The following is a 22,325-nucleotide window of genomic DNA, read 5'->3' on the forward strand; positions in this document are numbered from 1 at the left end:
CACACACACTATATTCTATAGTTCCAGGTTGATGTTACCCTGTCCATTAGGACAAGACCTGTGTGATCTTATATGGGAGCCTCCTTTTATGGCACTATAATTAACAAAGTTCTGCTTCTCATTTATTCAAATGTCTTGTGTTGTGTCCCACCATCAAAAGAAATTGAAATCCCCTAGATCATGAAGGAAGCATCTATTCCATGCTTCTCTCCTACCTTCTGGTGGCCTGCTGGAAATCTTTGGAGTTCACTGGGTTGCAGAGGGTCTGCCTTGATTTCTGCCTTCATCTTTATATGGCATTCTCCCAGTGTGTGTATCTGTTTCTGGTTTTCCTCTTTTTATAATGATACTAGCCATTGGACTGGATCCACCCTACCCCAGTGTGGCTGCATTGGAACTAATCCCATCTGCAATGACCCTGTTCCAAATAAGGTCACATTCTGAGGTAATGAAGTTTACAATGTCAACATATGAATTTTGAGAGGACACAACTCAAATCATAATAGGAAGTATTTATCAAAGCCACACATTATAGCTATCATGTGATCCATTGATTTTATTCCTTGGTATATATGTAAAAGAATAAATGCATAAATAGACCAAAAGATAAGTACAAAACAAAAATGATCATAGAAGATGTATTTGTGTTAACCTGAACTGAAAATCCATGTACACAGCAAAATGGTGAATAAATTATGGCATAGTCAGATTAGAAAACCACTATACCATGTTACAAAAACCAACCATGTGAACAGTTTCATTTATATGGTGTTCAAAAACTGGCAAAGTGGTGATAGATATCAGAGTAGTGTTTCTCTCTGTAGAAGGGTTTTTGACAGAGAAAGAAAATGAAGGAAACTTCTTGAATAGTAGAAATGGTCTACCTTCACTTTGGAGGAGATTATCTGAGTTCATACCTACATAAAAATTCATCAAGTTGTACACTAAAGATTTGTGTGTCTTACCATATGTAATTTATGTTTTCCAAAATGGTTTCTAAATAAATTGTTGTGTCATTTATTTTGTAGCTTCAGTAATGTGGGAGACCTAATGAATTTTAAGTATTGGCTTTTTTGCTTTATTACCCAAGAAAACCCAGTGACATTTCCTGTTCATGGCTAGTCAGTGGCTAACCACTTGAAATGCATACTCCGGGGAGGACTTCAACTTTGAGCGTACTGATCTCCATCAATATCATGGTATCTGGTAAGTCTGATGCAATGGTATTTTTTAGCAAAAAGTAAAGCTATATTTCAATAGTGACGAGGATACTCTTGAGTGACTCACAAAATGTTTTATAACTTGTTCTAGTAGCAGTGATACATTTGTATATTATCCAGCAAACCTTCATATTTACCTTATGTCAATGGCGGACTGACTACTCTGGCTGAATCAGCGTGATGCCGGATCCATTCGGAGTGAAACTGAACTTGTGTGACTAGACAAAATGCAGTGTTTCCTCCAGTTTTTTGGTTTGTATATTTTTGTCTCCTTGAATTCTTATTTTTTGGACCTTATATTTATTGACATGTAGTTATTTTTTTCTCTTTTGATATTTTTAATATTTCTAGCACACAGGCTAAGAAGGAAACCATAAGTTTCTATTTGGGATTTTAAATTTTTTAAATGGAGACAAAAAAATGAATGGGTAAACTTTGTTTCAGAAAATGAGGATCATATAACTTAAGGATATATAAACAAAAAATAATTACTCAAAGTCAATGATTTCATACTCACACCAGAATATTCTATATAAAGGGAGTATTATCCCAAAGCATGAACAGATGTAGAAATGAATGCAGTGACTAAAATTAGAGCTGTCTCAGGACACCTGGGTGGCTCAGTGATTGAGCATCTGCCTTTGGCACAGAACACGATCCTGGAGTTTCAGGATCAAGTTCCACATCGGGCTCCCTGCAGGGAGGCTGCTTCTCCATCTGCATGTGTCTCTGCCTCTCTCTGTGTCTCTCATGAGTAAATGAATAAAAATCTTTAAAAAATAAAAATAAAATTAAAGCAGCCTCGGGCAGGTGGAAACAAACTTGAATCCATTCTGTGTTTTCTTGTAATCATCCCAAAGAAGTTCCAAAACATTCTGAAAAACACTGGCTTCCACATTACCATAATATGTCTAGTTAAGGGAGAAGAGAACCAGTTCTTAGGAGAAAGAAAGATGGAATCTAGAGTGAGGAAAAAGTGAAAGAAATTGAGAGGGAGGGAAGAACATTTGGGAAGAACTCAAAAGACAGTGAGTAGCAGATTTCTAAGTCTTTTCAAAACCTGATAGCTCATTCTTTTTAGCTCTGAATAATATTCCATTGTCTAGTTATACCTTGATTTAGGCAGTCATTCACCTACTAAAGGGCATCTTGGTTGCCTCCAAGTGTTGGGAATTAAGAATAAAGTTGTTACAAACAGCTGAGTGCAGGTTTTTGTGTTTTAAGACATAAGTTTTTAATCCGACTGGATAAAAACCAAGGAGTGCTATTGATGGATCATATTGTAAGAGTATTTTAATACCTTAAGAAATTGCCAACCTGTTCTCCAAATTTGCTATAGGATTTTACATTTCCACTGGCAGTCACTGAGTTCATTTTGCTTCACATTCTTGCCAACATTTGGTGTTATTATGGATCACTAATAGATTTTGGCCATTCCTTGTATTATTGCTGTCACTCATTTCAAATGTATATAAATATAGTCTATCTAATTAAACATATATAAATATTTTTCTATATTGTCTATATTTTATAATGTATTTATGTTAAGTAATACATAAAACATATAAGTATATATCTAAAGAATACATGTTTTATTATTTTGAACAAACTGTTGTCAGATCAATTAAGAATAAGAAAAATAAAGGCTTTTATTTTTCCTTCACTTATTCATTCTTCAATACTTTCTTCCATTATGTAGATCTGAGTTCTTCCTTACATTATTTCCTTCTTCCTGAAGAACTCTTGACATTCCTTGCAAGGCAGGTCCATTGGAACCAACTGACCAAAATTTTTGCTTGTTTGAGAAAGTCTTTTTTTCTCCTTCACTTTTGAAGGGTAATTTTGTAGGACACAGAATTCTAGGTTGATGGGTTTGTTTCTCTTAACATTTAAAACATTTTACTCATTCTCTTTTTCTTGCCTGACTTCCTAAGAGAATGTTGGATATAATTCTCACCTTTGTTCCTCTATGATTTGTTTCTCTGGATTTTTTTCAGAATTTTTCCTTTATCTTAGATTTTCTATTGTTTGAATATAATATACCAGGCCTTGTTTTTTGTTTTGTTTTGGTTTATGTTTTTGGGTTTTTGTTGTTGTCATTTGGCATTTTGCCTGCTTGGTGTTCTCTAAGCTTCCTAGAATTTTGATTTGATATCTGTTAGTAACTTGGAGAAATTCTCAATGCTTCAGATATTTATTCTGTTCCTTTCTCTTTCTTCTCCTTCTGATTTTTCCATTACATGTATTTTACATGTTTTCATAGTTGTCCTATAGTCTTTGGATATCCTGTTTTTTTTTAAAGTGCTTGTTCTCTTTGCTTTTGAGTTTTGGAGGTTTCTATTGATATATTGTTTAGCTTAGGGGTTCTTTCCTTAGCCATATCTCATCTATTAATAGCTTCATCAAAGACATTCTTCATTTCTGTTACAGTGTTTTTTATTTAATTTTATCAACTTTGCCTCATGTATTTTGAAGTTCTTATTAGGTATATGGACATATCTTGTTTTATTGTGTTTCACTTTATTACACTTTGCAGATATTGTGGTTTTTACAAATTGAAGGTTTGTGGCAACCTTCTATGGAGTAAGACCATCAGCACCATTTTTCCAATAACATTTGCACACTTTATCTCTCTGTGTCTCATTTTTGGTAATTCTTGCAAATTTGAAACTTTTATTACTTTATATTTGTTGTGGTGATCTGTGGTCAGTGATCTTTGATGTGACTGTTGTAATTGTTTTGTGGTGTCACTGTTTTGTGGTGTCACTAACTATGCCCATCGAAGATGGTGAACTCAAGTGACATGTATGTGCATGTGTTCTAGCTCTAGCACCTACTGGCTGTTCCCCCATGTCTCTCTCCTGTCCTCAGTCCTCTTTCTTTCCTGAGACACAACAATATTGAAATTAGGCCAATTAGTAACTTCACGATGACCTCTAAATGCTCATGTGAAGGGAGAAATACACATTTCTCACTTTAAATTAGAAGTGAGAAAGGATTAAGCTTACTAAGGAAAGCATGCTGAAAGCTGAGATCAACAGCTAGTCCTCTTATGCCAAGCAGTAGCCAAGTTGTAAATGTGAAGGAAAAAGTCTCAAAGGAAAATAAAAGTGCTACTCTAATGAACACACTAATGATAAGAAAGTGAAACAGCCTTATTGCTAATATGACAAAAGTTTGAATTATCTGGTTAGAATCTCAAACCAGCCACAACATTCCCTTAAACCAAAGCCTAATCCAGAGCAAGGCCCTACTTTCTTCAAAATCTGTGGAGGAAAAGAGAGATGAAGGAACTGCAGAAGAAAAGTTGGAAGCTAGAAGAGGTTGTTTCATGAAGTTTAAGGAGAGAACCATATCCAAAACAGAAAAGTGCCAGGTGAAGCAGCAAGTGCTGATACAGAAGCTGCAGCAAGTTATCCAGAAATCCTAGCTCATTCATGATGGTGGCTAAAATAAACAATGATTTTTAATGGAGATGAAACCACCTTACATTGGAAGAAGATGTCATAAGGACTTTATGAAATTCTATTGCCTTTCTCCTGTCATATACATTTATGTTATTCTCTATCATTTTTCAAGTTAGTAAGTAAGGAATCAATAAGCAAACTGAATTCTTTCGTGTGCTTCAAATCTGCACAGGTTTTTGTTTGGAGGTGGGTGGGGAGAGCATATATTTCTTCCTTTTTAAAATTCTGCTTTTATTTCTGTAGACATTCTCCACAGATTTTTTATTTTATACCCTACATTCAATAACTCCAAACTCTGAAGTTCTGAATCTTATTCTTCTCTTGAGGAATAAGGGAGGGCAACCAATAAAAAGTGCATCATGTCATTTTGTGGTTGCATTTTCCCCCCTGTGTTTTGTAATTTTGGAATATAAACTCATAATTATGTGGCTTTGAGTCTGAGAACCAACTGGTTTGAGTGTAGAAACTTGGGGGAAGGACCATCCTCTTCCATTATGGCAACTAACCAGAGTCTTTGCTCACTACTATGGACTGAATGCATCCTCAAAAATTCATATATTAAAATAATCTCCAACGTGATAGTATTTGGAGATAGATGTAGAGGCTTCGGGAGGGAATTTTGTCATTAGGGTGGAGATCTTGGGTTAGTACCCTTATAAGAAGAGACACAAGAGAGTTTGCTTTTTCTCTTTCTCTCTCCCTTTGGCCCTCCCATGCCAGAATACAGCAAAAAGGCAGCTGTCTACAAGGCAGGAAGTGGGCTTTCACCAGACACCATATCTGCTTGTGCTTTGGTCTTAGACTTCCCAGACTGTACAACTGTGAGAAAAAAGATTGTTATCTAATCCACTGTATGGTATTTTTGTTGCAGCAGGCAAAGCTGACTAAGACACTCCCGTACACTTGATTTAGATAAGGCAAACTATACCCTCTCTGACTGCCCTTTTATATTACCCCTAAGAACACTAAGGTTTATTTAGCTTTTGCTAGAAATCCTTCAGGTCAGAGTCTCTTGACTGCCATTCTGTCCTTGCTAGTGTTTATGATTATCTACTTTGCCTGACACTATTAAGTGCTGACACTTTGTGTTGGTACTGCAGAATCATATCGTCCTTCCTGAAGCCAGCACCACCACACCACAGATGATAGTGTGCACCTTCATAGATAGTGTGCATGGGTAACAGCAGTCACTTTATTCTGCCAAACTAGGAGATGGCATACAACCCTGAACACTTCAGGGCACTTTCCTAGTATAAAAAATTGGCAGATTTCAGAATTCTGTCTGGTTTTGTGGGTTTGAGAGAAGGCACACAATCCTAAGACTTCTGCCTCAAGAAGGAGCCAGGGGAATGGAGAAGGAATACATCTTTAGGAAACGTCTGAGAGGCATCCCAGAATCTCTAGCTGGGCTAACAGGTGAAGATGTTTTTCTGAAGAAGCCTGTCACTAAAGACTGGAGGAAGTGACAGCTTCCATAAATATGAAGACACTAATCATGGAAAGCTTCTAAAAAATCTAAAAACATGACACCACCAAAGGAACAAAATAAAGCTCCAGTGACTGATCCAAAAGAAATGGAGATCTGCATTCTGGACAAAGAAATAAAAATAGTCTATGTAAGGAAGCTCAATGAATACAAGAGAACACAGACAATTGGACAAATCTGGAAAACAATACATGTACAAAAGGAAGTTTCAAGAAAGAGACAGAAATCATGAGAATCAAGCTCAAATTCTGAAGCTGAATAATGCAATGACTCCACTGAAAAATGCAATAGGAAGCTTCAGTGGCATATTCATCAAGCAGAAGAAAGAATTATTGAACACAAAGGCGTAATTTGAAATCATTCAGCCAGAGATATAAAGCAAACATACAAAAAGAATGAAAGCGATTAATGAAAGTCTATGGGTCTTATGAAACACCAACAAACAAAATAATATCAGCATCATGGGAGTCCCAGATGGACAAAAGAGAAAGGAGCAGAAACCACATGTAATGTAATAATGAGAGACAACTTCCTAAAACTTTGGGGCAGTGGGTGAGGAATGAATGTCGAAATCCATGAAGCCCAAATAACCTGACTGACCATAAAGAAATCTTCCCTGGAACATCTTGATAATCAAATGGAAAAGAGAGACTTTTGAAAGTAGCAGGAGAAAGGTGACTGGCCACATATAAACAAACTCCATAAAACTAGCAGATTTCTCAGCAGAGACCTTGCCGACCAGGGGAGTGAGATGATATATTCAAAGTGTTGAAAATAAAAGCCTGCTATGGAGGAAATCTTTCCTTAGCAACCCAGAAATAAAACTGATCAAGACTTACCTAGAAAAAACAAAGCAGATGGCCTTTGTCAGTACTAGATGTGCTTGCAATTAATTCTAAAGGGAGCTCTTCAAATTTGATGACAGAATGGTAATCAAAGACATGAAGATATATGAAAAATAAAACACACTGGCAAAGGCAAATATATAATTAAATATATACAAGGTACAAGGTAAAACATCTTTCTGTAAAAACAGAAAGATGCCACTTAACTCTAAGAGTCCTGTGTTTGTGGTGTGTAAATCACTTTTGACTCTAGCACAAATGCTAAAAAGAAAAGTATGAGAAATAATTACAGCTATGATAATGTTAGTGAATAAACAAATTAAAAATATGTGAATTGTGACTCAATAAAAGAAAAGGGGGAGAGAAATAAAAGCAGTGAGTGCTGTATGCAATGAAGTTAAGTTGTAATCAGCTTAAACCAACTATAAGGTGTTTCATATAACTCTTGTGGTAACCACAAAGTAAAAGAAAATATCTGGTAGACAGACTAATGATATAGAAAAAGGAATCAAAGCATACTACTACAAAAAAATCATCAAATCACAAAGGAACAATAGGCAGAGAGGTAGAAAGGAACAAAGGAACTTCAAAACAGTTAGAAAACAATGAACAAAATGAAAATAGCAGTACATCCCTCTCAGTCATCTTAATATAAATGGACTAAATTCTACACTAGATGGTAATGGGTAAGACACCAAGATTGAACAATATGCTACATACTGGAGATTGACTTTACCTTTATAGATACAACTAGGCTGAAAATGAAGGGATAGAAAGTGCCCCCCCTCCCCCAGTGAGGAAGGTAATTTATGTTACTGAAATTATATTCATTTAAATGTTAGTCTTACCTTAACAAATACCTTCACAAAAACATCTAGAATACTATTTAGCGGAATACCTAGGAACCATGTCCAAGCCAAGTTGACACATAAAATCAGCCATCACAGTACAAAATGGGGGAAAGAGAGGGATGAATTATCTCAGTCTGGTTCCAAATTTTCCTGAAGGTAATCTCATTTGTGCCGTTGAATGAGGCCCACCACTGGATTTAACACTTTTAATCCTGCGGGTGATATCTGGAGAAAGCCCTGGACTCAGCCCAGATCATGGGAGGTACCCATGAGGGGTCAGTCCACTGTGGCTTCGAAAGAGGTGGAAGCAGGGTTGCCTTTGGCAGAATTGTTGTCAGCGTAGAGTAAGGTGTCTTATCAATGAGAAATCATTGGTTAATAGCTTATACTGTAATTTTCAAATGTTAACATGTTTTTCCACTTGATGGAATAACTTCTAATTTCTGTTTTGCAAAGCAAAGCATTTTGTGTGCTTTAGTTACAGTTAAAAGATTTTCTATAATTATGTCTGTAAGAGATGTGCATACATGGAGCCTTATAGGCCATTTAGGCACCTAAAACTGATATACTTTCCTCTGAATATTTTCTAGCTTTAACAAATATTTTACCTGTGGAAAGAAAACAGAAAAGCATCACACCTCCTGTGGAAGGTAATATGCTTTTTAATTTTTTTCTAGAGGCTAGTACTAAAGGGAGGAAGTGTTCAACATCCTTAGAAATATAGTTGACAGTCTGGTCAGGGGGACAATTTTGAGCCCAGTTGAAGAGCATGGTGATCTGAACACAGCGGGGTGAGGAACCATGCATGACCCTGACCCTCCTCTCCTAAAGCAGTTCAATTCCCTGTGAAGGTTATGGAGCTCTCTCTATCAGGCACTGTGCTAAGCTTCATGGGGAAGTCATAAACATGCTGCTTACCACCCTCTCTCTTTCTGGTTTCATCTTCAGCATCCATGCCAAAGAAAACCAAGAGAAAGTAGGGATAGGTATCCTTATATTAGAGAAAATAGACTTTAAGTCAAAAACTGTAACTAAAGGCAAAGAATGTTAGTATCTAATGGTAAAAGAGTTAATACATCAAGAGGATATAACAATTGTAAATATTTATGCATCCAACTTTGGAGCACCTAAATGTATAGATCTGATATTACCAGAACTGAAGAAGAAGTAGACAATACAGCAGTTGTAGGGAACTGTAGTACCCCACATAAAAATGGAAAACTCTTTGCTACATAGAGTCAATAAGGTAACAGTAGGCTTGAACAACACTGTAGACCAAATGGCCTAACACACATGTACAGAACCTTCCTTCCAACAACAGCAGAACACATTGTTCTCAAGCACACACAGAATAAACCACAAGATAAATGATTATATCCTTTATTTTTCTAAAAATTTTAGAGAGACAGAGAGAGAGCAAGCAGGGGGAAAGGTAGAGGGAGATGTAAAGCAAGGAAATCTTCAGGAGACCCATACTGAGGGCAGGTCCCGATGCAGGGCTTGATCTCAAAACCTTGAGGTCATGACTTGAGCTGAAACCACGAGTTGAACACTTAAGCAATTGAGCACCACCCAGGTGCCCCTAAATTATAATTTTCAAAAAAATTGTTGTTTTCCAAAAATTAGTTCAATATAGAAGTTTACAGAACCTGAATTTGAAGTAGATTAGGATTGTTTTGATTGTCGGAAACTGTATAGAATCCAAGGGATGGATGCATGTTGGTCTCAGGAACCAAGGAGTTAGAGATGCGAGCCAGGTGAGGAGAATCATTCTATCTTTCTCTGCTTCTGCTACAATCTTCCCAAGATGGGTGTATTAGGGTTCCCTGGAGAAAAAAGAATGAGAGAGAGAGAGAGAGAGAGAGACAGAGAGAGAGAGAGAGAGAGAGAATATAAGGGGGCAGGGAGATGGAGGAAAGAGGAAGACAGGTGAATGAGAGTGAGAGAGAAGGAGGAGGGAGAGGAACAGGGAGGCAGGTAGAGAGACTTAAAGGATTGGCTCACGTGATTGCAGAGGATTGCTAAGTCCAGAATCTCTCAGGTGGGCCAGCAACTAGAGACCCAGGGAAGAGTAGCAGTTTGAGTCTGAAGGCTGTGTGCTATAGAACTCTTTCCTGGGAGGTCACTCTTTTTTCAGTCAAAGCCTCCAACTGGTTTGAAAGTGCCCCCCCTCCCCCAGTGAGGAAGGTAATTTATGTTACTGAAATTATATTCATTTAAATGTTAGTCTTACCTTAACAAATACCTTCACAAAAACATCTAGAATACTATTTAGCGGAATACCTAGGAACCATGTCCAAGCCAAGTTGACACATAAAATCAGCCATCACAGTACAAAATGAGGGAAAGAGAGGGATGAATTATCTCAGTCTGGTTCCAAATTTTCCTGAAGGTAATCTCATTTGTGCCGCTGAATGAGGCCTACCACTGGATTTAACACTTTTAATTCTGCGGGTGATATCTGGAGAAAGCCCTGGACTCAGCCCAGATCATGGGAGGTACCCATGAGGGGTCAGTCCACTGTGGCTTCGAAAGAGGTGGAAGCAGGGTTGCCTTTGGCAGAATTGTTAGGAAAGGATGGATAATAGCAATCCCCTAAGATGCCTCTTATCAGGTGAAGAGGCATCGTTGGAGGTCATAGAGTGGAGCAAAGTGAAGGAAGAGAGACTATCCATAGTCCTGGGGATCCTCACCATTGGACCTACTTCTCTGGAGACTGCACCCCTATTAAAATATGTATGTTTATTTGATTAATTAGTAGTTTCCTTTAAAAGAATAGAGTCACACCTTGAGAATAAATGTCAGGAAAATTAAAGCCTTAGCCTGAAGGACTGAAGGGCAAAGTCCCCAGAACACAAAAGAACCCTCTTAACAGGCTGCTCATCAGCCTCTTCTCTTTCTGGTTTCATCTTCAGCATCCTGCCCTTGGGCACGTATATGCTCCTCCACACTCAGCTCTATGCGTTCTCCAATCAGCTACATTCTTGCTTGCCTCTAAGCTTTGGCCAAGTCACAGGTTCTCTGTGAAAGGAGTGGCCACCTGCAGTGGTCAAAAGAGCATAGATTTAATTGCTCCTCAGATCAGCTTTTTTTTTTTTTTTTTTCCCAGAAAAGTGAAATTTATTAGCATTGTGCTACGGGACATAAGAAATGTAAAGATTTGTCCTTCAAGATCCACTGACTTGAAACTGTAACATCCTGAGAGAGAATAAGTATTGTTATAAGTCATTTTATTACAGCATAAAATCATACCAGTTAGGTTTTGTAAGATGCAGAATTCTATGCCTACACAGGAAGTGACAGATGATGCTTTTGTGAAATTGGCAACGGTCTTCCCTGGAAGCCCTGGGAAATACAAGATGTTTTGCATGGTATTAGTCACAAAAGGCATTTGTAGACAGCAACAAAACAACTGTCCCCAACAAAACACAAGAGGGTAGAGAACGGATGAGAAAGTAGGAAGACCACTGGTCAGATGGCACTGAAGGAAGGAAGGAAAGAAGGAGATCTGTTGAATTTACTGACTTAGTGATTCTCCAAATAAAAAATAGCTTAAGAAGTGTCCATCTTGCTCAACCTGAATGTCATCTTATTTTTAATGAAAGTGTCACATGCTTTTTATATTTATGTTTGTATGAAGTGCCATCCTTAGGGGTAGGCTTTTCATTCTGATATTACAGATTTATTCTTTCTGATCAAGACTTGGGAGGAGAAAACCACATCGCCAATTTTTCCACTTTCTACCCCAAAGAGGATGAGATAAATCTAATAATCTCTGTGACCAAAAGATTTGATTTAGATGAATCTGTCCTTTAATTTATATTGTGTTTTTTTATTTGTGTTTCTCAAAGCTAAACTTCTGAATCAATTTTAAACTCTTAAAATATTTCTCACACATATAAGAAATATTAGTTTACCAAAGAACACTTGATATAGGAGAGAAATGGGTTCATCTTTGGATTAAGTTTAATGTGTTATATACATTTTGTGCATGTTTAATTTTTATGTAAGCCTAATTAATATTCTTGAAATAAGATCACCAGCAAAGTCATGTTGTAGTACACTTTATATAATCTGTTGTAGAGAGTGTAACACATGAAGTTGTTCACCACGCTTCTGTTTTCTCCTTCTCTTTGTGTGTGTGTCCAGCCAACACTTCTCTGTCTGTATTTGTGGATACAAGGGTTGTGCTCCATTGCCCTAATGCCACCTCGGATGCTGTGGTAGTAACATGGGCAGTAACCTTCAGAGACCAGACTTCCTGCAGCAGAGACTACAGGACAGATAACAACAAGACCAGTGAAAAAACTTGTACAGACGAGAGAATATCCTGGGACTTCAGACCTGATCAGAACTTTGCCCTTCAGATTAATCCCGTGGCTATCACTCATGAAGGATATTACAAGTGTGAAGTGATCACACCTGATGGGAATTTCGGTCATGGGCATCACCTCCGAGTGTTAGGTAAGGAGCCTCGCATACTGTGGTATGCCAGAGAACCAGATCTGAGACTGAACCGAAGGTCTCTCTCTAGTCCATATCGCATGTGTTGAGCCTGAAACATTTTCCCCTGCATCTCTGCAGTGCCCCCTAAGGTGACCCTGTCTCTAGGCGAGAATGGAACTACCATTTGCTGGGCAGTTGCAGGGAGTCCAGCTGCACAGATCTCCTGGACCCCAACGGGAGATTGTCACACTGTGGAAGAACGACTGGGCAATGACACAGTGACCGTGCAGAGTACATGCCACTGGGAGGACCGCCAGGTGTCTGAGGTGTCCTGCTTTGTCTCCCATGTGACTGGCAACAAGAGTCTGTCCATAGAGTTGAATCAAGGTAATTACCTGTTTTTTTTTAAAGGTAATGAACTTAATGCTTGGGAGGAGAAAACCACATCACCAATTTTTTCACTTTCTATTCCAAAAACAAAGCAAGGAACCTTTTGCTCCTAATTTGAAGATGTTATCTAAACTTAACTAGGTAATGCTTTACTATGTTAGGGAAATAATTCCTATTCCTTTAACAAAATGAAGGAGTAAATTTAACAACTTCTTAGTGGTACACTCTAAATATCTTTTATTCTGGAAGCCATAAAAATTTAACTTAGTATCTATTGACTTTTACTTTGAGATTAGTATTTGCATAAAGTAGCAATACGTTTATATAATTTAATAATACTGATTCAGTAGATAGACAGGAACAATATTATTCCTTTCCTGATTTTCATAGTTCTTAAATAGTCACCACTTTTATTACTAGCAGACAAGTTTTCCTTTCTCCTCTCTGTCATCTGAAACATATACATCAATTCATTTGCCAAATACTTGTTGAATGTATGTGTTTTTGATGCTGTTATGTAAAGATGAAAAGACAAGCTCCATGTCTTCATATCATTCCAAGAAGCATAACCCGATGGTTATGAGCAAAGCCTTCAGCATAATATGGCTTCTTGTTTACCAGCTGTGTGACTTGGGAGAGTATTTAATTTCTCTGTCTCATGGCCTTTTAAAAAATTGAGATATGGGACACCTGGGTGGCTCAGCAGGTAAGTGCCTGCGTGGGCCCGGGGTATGATCCTGGGGTCCTGGGATTGAGTCCCATATCGGGCTCCCTGCATGGAGCCGGCTTCTCCCTCTGCCTGTGTCTCTGCCTCTCTCTCTGTGTCTCTCATGAATAAATAAATAAGATCTTTAAAAAAATTGAGATATAATTGACATATAATAAATTAATTTGGGGTATACATAATGATTTGATATTTATGTATGTGGCAAAATGATCACTACAATGGCTAGTCTCATGGTTTCTTCATTTGATAGAATGGATGACAGAACCATGTTATAGAGTTATTATGATATCTAAAAGGAATAATATATTTGAGGAGCCTAGTTGGCACAGTTGGTTAAGCATACAACTCTGGGTTTTGGCTCGTGATTTCATGGGTGATTAGATCAAGCCCCGGGCTAGGTTCTACATTCAGAGAGTTTGCTTGAATTTATCTTTCCCTTTGTTCCTCCCCACTGTTCTCTCTCTCTCAAATAAATCAATCAATCCTAAAAAAAGAGTAATATATTTATTTTACATGGTGCCTATCACATAGGTGGTACTTAACAAATTTTAGCTACTGTATTTACCATGTGAACAGTATTAGCTTTTATATTCAATAAATGTTAGCTATTATGTTGATTATATTAATACAGATTAGCTATTATACTCATTCTTATGTTATTTAAAATAATCAGCCTATTAATTATTCCTTATAACATCTCTCCTATTAAGTTTTTTGCAACATCTTTATTGATATCTAATTTATGTAGCGTGCAATTCACGCATTTAAAGTGTATCATACAGGTCTTTGGCACATTCAGAGTTATGCAACCATCACCGCAATCAATTTTAGAACATATACGTCACTCCAAAAAAAAAAAAAAAAAAAACCTCTATCCTTTAGCTATCACTTTCTAATTCCAGAAATCCTCCAGCTTTAGGCAACCACTAACCTACTTTCTGTTTATAGGTTTTCCTATTTTGGACATTTCACATAAATGGAACCATATAATATGTGCCTTTTGTTACTGACTTCTTTTACTTGGGATAATGTTTTCAAGCATCACCCGTTGTCCCATGTACCAATACATTCATTTCTATTCTTTATTTTCTATTACCAATCTCCTACCAGCTCTAGGTTATTATTTTATACTTCTTGCCTCTAGACATATGCATTTATCTGCAGTCCCACCTGACTATGCTTTCCATAGATAAAACATTCAACTGTACTCTATATTCATTTCTCCCTTCCCATGTCCTGAGAAGCTTTGCTTCAGTAGTTTTCTGTGCTCTCTTTTGTTCACTCTTTTTTGTTCCACAGATCCATTTCCTAAGGCTGATTATATGGCATGACTCTTTTTCTCCCTGTTTTATTTTTTGTTTTTCCTCCCATGTTTTATTTTTATTTTTTTACTTTTAAAAATATTTTATTTATTTATTCATAAGAGACACACAGAGAGAGGCAGAGACACAGACAGAGGGAGAGGCAGGCTCCTCGCAGGGAGCCCGAAGTAGGAGTCCATCCCGGAACTGGCATCACACTCTGTGTCAAAGGCAGATGCTCAACCACTGAGCCATCCAGGCGTCCCTCCTCTCTTGTTTTAATAGTTGCTTTGACTTCCGCAAACTCTTGGCTCTTGCCTTTTATTCATATCCAAGATTTTTTACCAGAAGAATCTATGCTCATTGTCTCTTCTGTGTTACCTCACATCTACTCCTTAACTCCTTTGCATCTTTGTGCACAGGAAATATTCTAACAAAAAGCTAAAGATCTCTCAGATGCCAAACAAAATATAAATTTTTAATTCTTAGTTATTAATTAACTTCTTTGTGATATGTGATATGGTCTTTCCTCTCTTCTTACCTATTTTCCTCCCATAATCACTTGGTTCTCTTCTTAACCTTCAGTCAACTTCTTAGTCATTTGAGACTGTTTTTCATCTACTCATTCCATGAAGGAAGGTATTTCTCTGAGTTTGATCGTTGACTCTATTAATAGTCTTTTCACCTTTACTCCTATTCATTGAAGGACTTCATCCATACATGTGGCTCCAACCACTGCCTAATTATTGACTCTCAAACCTATTTTTAGCTCATATTTCTCTCCTTGGCTATACCATGATCAAAACCAATTTCCAGTTGAGTGACTTCATGTGGATACATCATGGGCACCTCAACTTGCATATTCCTGAAAAGGAATTCCTCTTCTCTACTCTTTCATAAGGAGTACTTATATTTTAATTTAATAATGACTCAAGCCAGAAAATTAAAGATATCCTACAATATTAATCTTTCTTATTTCCCATATTCAAAATCAGTCACTATGTTCTATTGATTTTTGTCTTAAATTATTTTCTTAAATCTAGACCTTTTCCTTTCCTTTGCTTTAGTTGAACACATGATCATCTCTCCCCAGAATTATTACAATTTCCTTGTAACAGGTCTAGCACCTAACTTACCTGTTAGGTAGAGTTGACTGTTGCCAGAGTGACTTTTCTAAAACGAGAAGAACATGCCCCTCTCCTCCTTAAATGCCCCCAGTGGTTTCTCTTGGTCTCTAAGAAAGCTAAGCTCCTTTGATATGCCATTCTCCATAGTCTCATGTCTCGCTAATCTTCAGCCTGGACTGTGGGCTTCTTTGGGTTCCTCAAAAGTGTTATCCTTTCTCATACTTCTGTACATGTAATTGCACATTATACATGCCATTTTCACCTCTCCACATGCAGTTCTTTCCTCATACTCTGTTCTTCCATTCCATTTTCTCAATTCCTATTCAAGTTTTAAAAAAAGATTTATTTATTTAGTTGAGAGAGAGAGGAAGAGTATGGAGGAAGGGGCAGAGGGAGAGAATCTCAGACCCACCTTGATCATGGAGCCCCATATGGGGCTCAATTTCATGACCCAGAGTTCATGACCTAAGCTGAAATCAAGAGTCCAATGCTCAACCAACTAAACCACCCAGTGGTGCTCTTCCTCTGAAGTTTTGAGGCTTAGTTTGAAATAGTTTCTGGGATAATTTTCTTTTCCCATGAAATTTCCTACTCTGTGTTCATCTAATGCCTCATGCATATATCTGAGTACTTCATAGTCCTGTAATTGCCTGTCCACTTCTCTGACTCCAGTACATGGTAAACTCCTTGAGAGTAAGAACCATATTCTTCATTTCTATATCCACAGTCTGGCACAGTGCCTAAAACATACAAATAGCTACAGAATTCAGATCATCATAGACTTCATCTACATCTGTACTCTGCTCTATCACATTTGATTTGTTAATGAATTCTTCAAATCTTTGCTCAAATTGTTTCTTTCCCTTGAAAACTTCTTCCTTCTTCTCTTAACCTATTTAATCCTGTTATTGGCAAGGTTCCATTCAAATTTCACTTCACCCTGACCTCCCAGTTGGAGTTGATTAAGTTTTCTTATTCTTTAGATGATTACATTCCATAATGCTCACTTAGCACTCTTTGCTCTCTTGTAAGTGATCTTTTCATTTGTATGGATCTGACTTTTCCAATCAGACTGTGAGCCTTTTTGAGGACTGAGACTATGTCTTCTTCCCTGATAGTGCATAGAAGGAGATTGGCCTACTTCTAGTCTAGTATGTGAATAGGTTATTTAACAAGATGACATGACTTTTGGAGCAAAGACTCAGAATAGTACTTAAAGTGTACTTTTGGTTGCCATTTTCTTAGCAGAAAAAAATTTCAGAATGATAGTTCAAATTAGTCTCATTTTATCTTTTCAACAATTTTTGGGGCCATTTTACAGATTAATAAATGAAAGTAAGAAGACATAAAATACCATACTAAACCGGTGACAGCAACTCAGTGACAAAATTACTATGTGGAAAATATCAGATAGTGCTCAAAATATTAATGATAATACCCTAAAAATCTTCCATTTACATAGGAAGTCAGAAAACATATTTCCTTTTTTCTTATATAATTGGAAAGTATTAGCAATGTTTACTGTGTATTTATTCATTTAGAAAATATTGAAAATCTACCATGTATAAACACACAGCTCCTAAACTCTGTCATGAAAGAATATCTTAACATTTGAATTGTAGTTTAGAAGGTGTTTTGATTGATAGTCTGTGAACTTTTAAGACTATTTTAAAAGTCTCTTTTAGACAATTGACCCTACTTTGTTCATCACAAGAATCCTTGAAATGGTCTTTACCTGTGCCTGTGTTGCCTGTATTTAAAGGTGCCATAACTCTGGAATTTCCAGCATCAGCCTTACTGGTCATTCTCTATGTGAAATTCTCTTTATTCTTGGTTATTATCCTGGTCATCGTGGGATTCACCTATTTCCAGAGAATAAATCATTGCAGGTAGGAAATGAAATCTAAAAAAATATAGGCTCATTAGAAAGAAAACATCATTGTAAAGCTTTAAGTTTATAATATTCTGGGAAGAGCTTGATGCATTTTTTGGCTCATCGTTTGTTCCCCTACCCCTTTCTTTGATGTATGAACTTTGTTAACTCCTGGAGAGTCCAGGAAGTGATGCCTGCAGCATTGGGACAAAAGTTCCTGTTTCTTTCCTGAAAGATAATCTGTCCTGGGCCATCCTTCGAGAATTCAGTGGGGGAAATGAAGTTCAACTGAAGCTTCTTAAATGTTTACTCCCTAGTCTCTATGCCTGTGAAGGATTATATTCATTGTGCTTTATTATATATTTTCTGTTTTTTCATAGAGCATGAAAACTGAAAAATCTGGAAGTCAATTTAGATTTGATGGAACACCATGAAAAAGCAGCTGGTTAAGATCAGCCTTTGGGTTCAACATCTAACTCAACTGCTCCAATTCTATTTAATACCTTTGTGTTTATGTGAATCAATGTGATAGTTGGCAAATCCTGTTTCAAACTCTTAGCATACGTATATTTACGCACATGCCAAAGCTTGCTGCCTGCCTTTGTAAATGTCTGGGATGACTCATCTACTTTCCTCTTTGTCTTACTGAATTCTTATTTGCAAACAGGAGATAGCCCTGCTCTCAGCCTAAAGAGGAAGATGGTTCAGCAAATGGCAAATTACAAAGCTTTGCAGGTTTTCTACACCCCTTGAGTTCTTTGGAACCTCCCATCCTTTTCTTACTTACTAGCAATTAGTCTGGTTGTCGTACTGCATGTTTGGCCCAATCATTGAATAAATGATGAGGAGTCATTTTCAATAGTACCTTTATTTTTGAAGAAATTATAAGTTAACCCCAAATAAGGACTCTTAGAGTTATTGGAGACAGTGCTGAATGTTACCTCATCTTTTAGAGCTCAGCTGTCTCAAGTACTCCACACTGGAATGGATTAATGGTAAGATTTCTTGGTGAAACCCCAAAATTTTCTAGGGCCACAGTAAACTGGAACCCTATCTTGATCGATTGATATGGTTACCCTATAGTAAAAAGTGTCCTTTTGTTTAAAGGAAAAATTTCTTCTATAAGTTGGCACGTGATTCAAGCTATTGTTTTTTTTTTTAGCAAGGCTCCAAGGGAGAAAATGAATGCATACTACTATCTGGAAGACAATATATAAGTAGGATAGTCTAATTGTTAAAACAAACAACCTCCCAATCTCAGTGTATTCATATCACAAAAATTTAATTATTCCTCACTCCGTATCCCAGGGAAGGATTTTGATCTAGAGCAGGGAACAGGAGTGGTTCTGCTATAAGTGAGCACTTTATCCTATATCTCTGCCCTTCTCAGAGTATTCTCCTTTCAGCTGGTGAGTGTGAAAGAGAAAGGGAGAATGGGGGATTTTTATGTAGGAGGTTTTTATGAGCCAGACCTGGAGTGGTAATAATATCTGCTCATGTTCTATTGGCTAGTATTTGTCACATAGCCACACCAAATTCTATGGAATTTGGAGAATGTAGTGTAACTGCCTCAGCAGAAATAGAGTCATAGTCCATCCCTACAGTAAAGGATAGGACAAATGCTAAGATTAATACTTACTTCATCAGTAATTCAACATGAACCAAGAAATAAACTAGTAAATAATTTCATATATAACTTATATTAGCTCTTTTTTCTTTATTGTAAATATTCCCTCATGTTTAAAACAGAGTATATAACTGAAAAAATCTAGTATCATAGTTTTGTCACAGACTCAAAAATACTGTGGCACTGACTGCTAATTGCCTGATCCAATGCTCATCTTCCCTTTTCTTTGTGGTAGAAGATTATATTTGTGACTCCAGATCTTCCCCCTCCCTCTGTCCATGTAATTTATCAGTGATTTTTTAGTTGAAAACATAAAGAAATTGCATGTTTCTCTAACTCATGTAATTTGCTTTAGCCAATCAAATGAGACAAAAGTGGCAGTGTACTAGTTTTGAGCTAACATCTCAAGAAGTCCTGAGTGTTTCTGTTAATCGTACATGAGAACATGCCTGGGCTAGTCCGCTGGAGGATGAGAAACATGTAGAGCAGAGCTGGGTCATCCTAGTCCCATTCTCCACCTTACTGTTGAGACCAGCCTAGATAATCCAACAGTTAATCATCTCTTAGACAAGGAAGAAGCTCAATCAAGATCAAAAGAGCTGCCTACCTGACCCTCAGATGATCCCAGACATTTAAGCAATTGTTGCTATGGAGGTTTTGTGATTGTTACACAAAATTGTTGTGATATTAGATCTTTGATGCATTGCTTAATAACATGACTCCAATTTTTTTTAGTATGGAGACACACTTAACTAAAAGACATTTCTCAGTTTCCCTTGTAACTGAGTATGACTACCCATTACAATTTTTGCAAATAAGGTGTAAACATATATCTTGTGTGATACCTTTTGGGATATCTCTTTGAAGAGAAAGGAGAAATCCTCTTTTACTTTTCTTTCTTGTCTCCTGGACTATAACACTGGCATAACGACTGGAGGTCCAGCAGCCAGCTTGGGCCATGGATGACATTGAGGATGGCAGCTACTCACTAAGATGGTGGAAAAGAAAGACAGAAGGATCTTGGGCCCTAATGACTATGGAGTTACCATACTAACTCTAAAATACCTACTGTAAAATTCTTTTGTGTGAGAGAAAATACGCTATTGTGTTCATGCCACTGTTATTCTGAGTTTTATTCCATACAATGTGAACTTAGTCCTAGTTCATGAAAATGCCTACTTTGCCAGGTTCAAGATTTTCTGTCAATCTTACAACATAGGTTATACTCTATTCATGTGCATTTTTCATGTCCTATTTTCATTCTTCCCATAGAGATTATGAAACACATGTAACTTCAGAAGATAGTAACCATAGATATAAGAGCCTTCTATGTTAGAACCAATTCCAGAAGAGCCAAAATTCCAGAAGAATTGCTGGTTATGTAAAACTGAAGGATGTTATAGACTTGTGATAGGAAAGGGCTTGGGAATTTGGAGATGTGCAAAGATTATCTAATAGTCAATCCCACCACATGTGAAGACGTGTCTGTGTTACAGGGTTGGAAAGATAAGGATGCTGTTGTGGGCTGTTAGAGAGGATGTGATCAGGAGAAACAGAGGAATTGAAATCTATGAGGCTTTACTGAGTTAATCTTTTTTCTGCTATCATTGAAATGAAAAGACTCATTGTTTCTGGAAGAAATTTACATTTGATTTCATGCTTCTTCACTGCCATGATTTTCTATGTGATGTCAAATTGGAAGAGTAAAAAGCTATAGCTACTGTCTCTCAACTTCTTACCCCTGAATAAAGAAAAAGAATTTCTTTCCTAAACACATGTATGCATACATATATACATGCACAACAAATTAATTATGGTCCTAAATTGAGGGAAATTGGGAGCAACCTTAGAAAAACACAATCGAGAGCCACTAGATGGTGCTTCAACTTAATTCTTTTAACATTTTGAAGCAAGCTAAAATTTAACCTTAAAACAGCAATCCTGCATTTTTTCTTTAATTTTTCCATAAAACTGTCTCTTCCTTTAGGTTTCTTGGGTAACTTAGGGACAATTACAGAAGGAAGGAAATAATTGTTGAAATTAAAAAGAAATTTTTTTTTAATTTCCAAACTTGAATTGTACTACTCTTGCCACTTAATTTTAGTAGAAATATTTTGTTTATCAAATGAGATAAGGGTGGATATGAATAGTCTAGTTTCAGGGAAAAAGGAAATGTGAGAATCTCCTGGTGGTTAGACAAGATTAGTACTCACTTACTTCTTAAGTGGAGTGCTGAGATCCTAGATCATTAAAGTGTTAACAGCAGCAAATGATTGGAGCTACAAATAAAATTAACTGGCCTTCTCTACTTCTTGGATTCATCCTCGTATCTCATCCCCCATGACTTTTAGAGGCCTACGTAGTATTCTAGAACTGGAAGGAAGCTACAGAAAAGTAGGCCACCTTCCTCATTTTACAAAAGAGGAAACTAAGATACTTAGAATGAAGTGACTGTTGGGTATTACTAAGAAGCCAGCTGGAGTGTGGACCTGCCTTGCTTGCTTGCTGATAAAGAGCACTCACAAAGTGAACTTTATAGTTTGTTGTTTTGTTTGGAGTAAGAGTTGGGGTTCAAGAGAGAATTTATGGGAATCTTCAAAAAGATGACAAAATGAAAAAGTGAAAGAACACGTGAAATATTCATGAGATTAATTACTATCTTCAAGGGACAAATGGATGTTATTAAAAATTGAGTGTCACCACATGTCAGGGATATCATATTTAAGCTTTTTTTAATGATTTATTTATTTATTTGAGGTGGGGAGAGAGAGGAAGAGAATCTCCAGCAGACTTTCTGCTGAGCTCAAGGCCTGACACAGGGCTCCATCTCATGACCCTGAGATCATGGCCTGACCCGAAGTCAAGAGTCAGACACTTAACCGATTGAGCAACCCAACAGCCCCCATATTTAAGCTTTGAGAATACAAGTACAATGGAGAAATTTTAAAAATTGCTTGTTTAAATC

General features: G+C 37.0%; 1 protein-coding gene across 1 annotated transcript; it reads left to right on the plus strand.

Annotated features, from left to right (window-relative positions):
• Positions 1-1,089: 1,089 nt before the first annotated feature.
• On the plus strand, positions 1,090-21,085 carry LOC121496595 (cell surface glycoprotein CD200 receptor 1-like). The gene is made up of 6 exons (XM_041765047.1): positions 1,090-1,206; positions 8,460-8,519; positions 12,019-12,333; positions 12,454-12,702; positions 17,623-17,749; positions 18,114-21,085. The coding sequence occupies exons 1-6, from the start codon at positions 1,143-1,145 to the stop codon at positions 18,118-18,120; spliced, it is 822 nt and encodes a 273-aa protein (XP_041620981.1). The 5' UTR covers positions 1,090-1,142; the 3' UTR covers positions 18,121-21,085.
• The last annotated feature ends 1,240 nt before the right edge of the window (positions 21,086-22,325 follow it).

This window comes from Vulpes lagopus, chromosome 1, assembly GCF_018345385.1.
Source record: "Vulpes lagopus strain Blue_001 chromosome 1, ASM1834538v1, whole genome shotgun sequence".
NCBI lineage: Eukaryota > Metazoa > Chordata > Mammalia > Carnivora > Canidae > Vulpes > Vulpes lagopus.